This window comes from Salvia splendens, chromosome 3, assembly GCF_004379255.2.
Source record: "Salvia splendens isolate huo1 chromosome 3, SspV2, whole genome shotgun sequence".
Taxonomy (NCBI): domain Eukaryota; kingdom Viridiplantae; phylum Streptophyta; class Magnoliopsida; order Lamiales; family Lamiaceae; genus Salvia; species Salvia splendens.
In genome coordinates, this window is record NC_056034.1 from 3027947 (window position 1) to 3032658 (window position 4712).

Below are 4712 nucleotides of genomic sequence, written 5' to 3' on the forward strand. Positions count from 1 at the left end.
GAACATCATCTAAATACGAATACTATTCCCTAACTTCTGCAACTTTGAATATCATTAAAAGTCATTTATATTTCAACTAGCATATTCCACCACCCAACTTGTCTTCTCGAACCAATTGAAATTCGAGGGTAAGATGTAAAAAACATCAAGTATACACTACTACCTTTCTCATATATAGTCAATCTCCTTGCAATTGATATGATTCCAGCTTTAGGGGTATTTCAAATAATCACGTATTTCAGATCTCCATTTCACAAAATAAACAACTCATTTCTAGATACCAAGAGTGGTAACAAAAAAAACTTATGCTAAAGATCATCATTAGTATACATGTGTTATATCAAATTATGTTAGCTAGAGGATACATAATTATATATTTTCGTGTCTACTCAGTAACAAAATTTAGTCGGGTGGAACGACAGCCTCCCGATCTGCAATGTTCGCGCAAATTATCCTGCAAAATTACATAATTTCTTTATCTTGGTCACAAATTCACTCATTGTATGATGTGAAATGCCTCAAAAAGTAGCAATGTTTTTATACCAGTTTGCTGGTTGTGTGGGTTGCCAATATCTTTGCTGGTGCTTGGTTTGTTGGCGTCATGCTGCACCACCCCCTGATTCTGCAAAATTCAGATTTTTCACAACTCAACAAAAATGAAAAAGTCACAAGATAGTAGATGGTTGCTAATAAGTAGAGATCAATCTTGCCTGTGGTATTGGTAGTAGTGTGGGGTGGAAACCAAGATACTGTTGATACGGATCGGGAAAGTTTTGAAACCTTGGCTGGTTCTGATTCTGAGGAATAGCAGTCGAGTTTGAGACATGATCTGTGCGGTTAGTAGGCTGTAATGCTGAAGGATCGGGTACGGGAACTGGTTGCATATGAAATGGAGGGAGGGGAAATCTAGGACCCATATGAGCTGCCGCGGCTGCAGGATTTGGCATGGCTGAGCCGGCCATCATAGGTGGATAAGGGACCATCGGACGGCTCATTCCCATGTCCATCCCCATTCCCATCCCCATTCCTAACCCCATAGCAGCAGGCATGTACTGCTGCACCCCCACCGGATACATCATGGGAACCATCCCACAACTCATCGACATCATCTGCACAAAATCGAGCAACCTTTTTAGTAGGGAAATCAGCAAATGGTCATGGATGAATTTCAATGACAGCAGTACATGATTAGAGTTAATCACATCATACTGATACCAACAAAACAAGGTAATTAATTACCTGTACTTGTAATTGAAGTGATTTCAAGTATTCAATAGCCTCATCCAGCATTGAAGCTTTGTCTGACTGTATCCATAAAAAAAGCTGAAATGAGAAGTTAATTCAAACTTAAGGCTATATATATGTATATAGCAACTAAACTGCAAGACCTTATTGCAACGTGGGATGAGTTCTTGTAGTGCCCTCATTTTCTCATTTATCCTGTCTCGCCGCCTCTGCAAGAGTAACAACCTTCAATCATATGCCAAAACAAAACCAGTGCCAAATTACTTAAACTTTCGACAATGTACGAACCCTCTCTGACAGGTTGTGAACTTCTGCAGCACGTGATCTCTTTGTCGACGCTGAACCACAGCCTTGTTTTTTACATTCAGCAGCTTCAAACTCGATATCCTATACCATTTGAGTAAGAAATGTATTAGTTGAAGGGAGCAATCTTCTGATCATGAACCCTTGTACAGGAACCTAATTTTACAATAATAAACCAGGTGCATCATATACAGCAGTAAGAAGAAGTGCTAATTAGTGTTATTTAGATAACTACACAACATTAACAGATCACTTGGAGCTGAGCATGAATTTAAACAAGCCCATATAGTAGCATTTATTTGCAGCATTAAAGTTCAGGTTCAATAACCTAGAACAGATCCCCATCTTGGCTGTAATAAATACCAAGGGTCGGTCAGTATCACAACCTCCATCCAGGCACACACCACCAGCTTTAAATCCAAAGAAAATAACAATAACAAATAAATCAGATTATAAATCACAGATCGATGATGACTCAGCCGCCACACATCTGACAAGATCTGTGATCAACACGCTATATTTATGAATATCCTTTTTTTCCCAAAAACAACGACACTCAATTTTTAAGATTAAGAAACATTATTTTTCCCAAGAAACTACTCCACAACTCAAAGGGCCAAGTGAATCAGAGACTATCAAATACAGTACATCCCGTCTCATACACGTCCATTTAATAATGAAAAGTCTCTTGTTGTACCCAACTCAATTGGTAAAACGCTTCTCCTCCTACTATTAGCTCAGAATTTGAAGAACCAATGTTTATTCATTATTTCTTAAAACGTTTCTCCTCTAACTATTAGTTCAGGGACCATTGTGTATATTCCATAAAAAAGAAACAAATAACTCCAAAGCCGCCCCAATCTATCCAGGATAACCGCATTTGCAGTCAATGGTGTGTGGATAGACTGTATTGAATCCTTCTGTCAGAACCTAAATTCATTGTATCGAAACTCGGGAAAATAAATACTAATTTATAGAAATATCTGTGAATAAGACGCATCCTAATTTGCAGTGGAGGCTCCCAAGAGATAAAGAGGGCCGTCAGCTCGCGCTGAAATCATTGCTCCATCAGCCACTCACAATTTCCCAAATTTTCTCAATTCATGCCCACGTGGCAAAATACAGGTTGCATCATGTGTTCACGGCGCACGTCAGTTATTTGTTACGGTTAGCTGCTAACATGCACCCCTTGTCAGTCAGACTGCGCTCACGCCCAAGCCACACCAAAAATACACGAAAACAATTTTTTGGCTAAAAATAAGTAAAACGCAAAACAGAGAAACAAAGGAAATACTCCTATTTTTCTTCTTCTTCTTTGGGGTATATAGTTTTTAATTGAAAATAAAATAAAATAAAATAAAGAAGGTTGTGGGTCTGTTTGATTGATTACCTCACTCTGACACTCATTATCGTCGGCTTCTCTAACTTTCCGTTTCCGATCTTCCGGCAGTGCTGCTGGCTTGTGCTGCGGCTGATGCGTATCTCCGCTGAAGCTGGTCGGGGAGCTGCCGGGCGACGAGGCGGCGGTGAGGTCACATGTACCCGCGGCAGCCGAAGTGCCTCCAGTTCTCATGGTGGCGCTATCCGCGTTCAGCGGCGGCCCGCTGTCAGAAACCCTAGATTCCGGTGCCGCCGCCGGCGTGTCATTTGACTCCACCACCGTGGACGATTCTCGCGCCGCCGGCCTCGGCCTGATCGGGAGCCTCGAGAAATGCACGAAATTCTGCACCCGCGGCGGATTGTCAGGTCTGGCGACCGGAGCCGGGATCTCAGCGGCGGCGGTGGTGAGAGGCGGAGGAGGAGGAGCGGAATAGAGGAGATCGGCGTAAAAATCGCGATCGAAGGAGGAATCATCGAGAAGCCAAGACGCCATCTCATCCTCCTGGATAAACAAATGCTGCTGCTCCTCCGCGGTCGATCTGATCTCCCTCTCCGACGGAATCACCACCTCTCCGCTGCCGCCCCTATACGGCGGTCTCTGATTCTGACTCTGCACCACTACTTGACCGTTCTGCCATAGCAGCTCCATGATATCCTCTTCACCTCTACGATTTCGCAAAAAAAAAAAAAAAAAAAAAAAAACTCAAAATCACTAAATTCGATCTCGCTAAAGCTTGGGCAGTGGCATCAAAAAGCTTACGTGGTAGTCTTTTTGAGTCTAGAAAAACTGGAAGGCGTGGGAATCGAATCGTCCTCATCCATTTCATGAAAATCCGGAACGCAGTGATTCATCACTCCGAAATCTCAACAAAAAGTTATCTGGAAATTGATCATCCGAAGCCGTGGAAAGAGATTAATAGAGTAGAATCAAGGTAGTTATGTGTGTGGTTGAAGGATGGGGAGTTCCAAAAGGGGGAGGATTTAAGGAGAGTGAGAACGGCAGGTGCTATAAATGTAAAAATAATTTTCTCTCTCTTGTGTGTGCTATGTTGATGATTGTTGATTGTGGAAAATGGCTTTTTCTGCAAGGGAAGGGGAAGATAATGCCTCTCTTAGCTTCAACGAACAAATTGAATAACCATAAATTGCTGAGAAGAAAGGGACGAAAATTGACAGAGACAGACAGTATGCATTATGCGCACTGTATTGGGTGTCCCCACCACCCATTTCATTTACAATAAAACAATCATCCACTCATCATCAACTGCCCCTTTCTCCTCTCTATAATTTTAAGATATGTTTTTTAATACATGGACCATTTATTATTTACACAACTTTAAATAATACTACTAGTACTATATGGAGTATTTTTCAATTTTCACTACTCTCCAATTACCAATATTATAAACTATACTGATCTAAAAATGTAAATACATGCACTTTAATACGGGAGATATTCAACTAGATTTATAGCGAATTTTTTCACGCAAAAAAACTATCTTTATTTGAATTTTCTCTTTAACATATCTTATTCTAGCACCATGTCCGATGAAGACAAAACATATCTTATTCTAGCATCATGTCCGGTGATGACAAATGGCAACAGTGGTACACTATCTTCGACGCCCTACCAACAGCACCTCAAGAAGGTGTCTACTTCCCCCACATGTCCGACATGCTCGGCATCCTCACGACAGTTCTGACGCTCGCGTTTCCTAGGAGGAAACAAGACATCTTCGAAATTATGTTTACATATTGGAGGATTCGATCATAGAAAATAACCA

General features: G+C 41.3%; 1 protein-coding gene across 1 annotated transcript; it reads right to left on the reverse strand.

The window, feature by feature from the left end:
- Window positions 1–219: 219 nt before the first annotated feature.
- On the reverse strand, window positions 220–4073 carry LOC121794375 (transcription factor PIF1-like). Its single transcript, XM_042192507.1, has 8 exons — window positions 3689–4073; window positions 2939–3593; window positions 1534–1632; window positions 1389–1454; window positions 1240–1305; window positions 711–1109; window positions 544–622; window positions 220–454 (listed from the first exon to the last, which is right to left on the reverse strand). The coding sequence occupies exons 1-8, from the start codon at window positions 3778–3780 to the stop codon at window positions 450–452; spliced, it is 1461 nt and encodes a 486-aa protein (XP_042048441.1). The 5' UTR covers window positions 3781–4073; the 3' UTR covers window positions 220–449.
- Window positions 4074–4712: the final 639 nt, after the last annotated feature.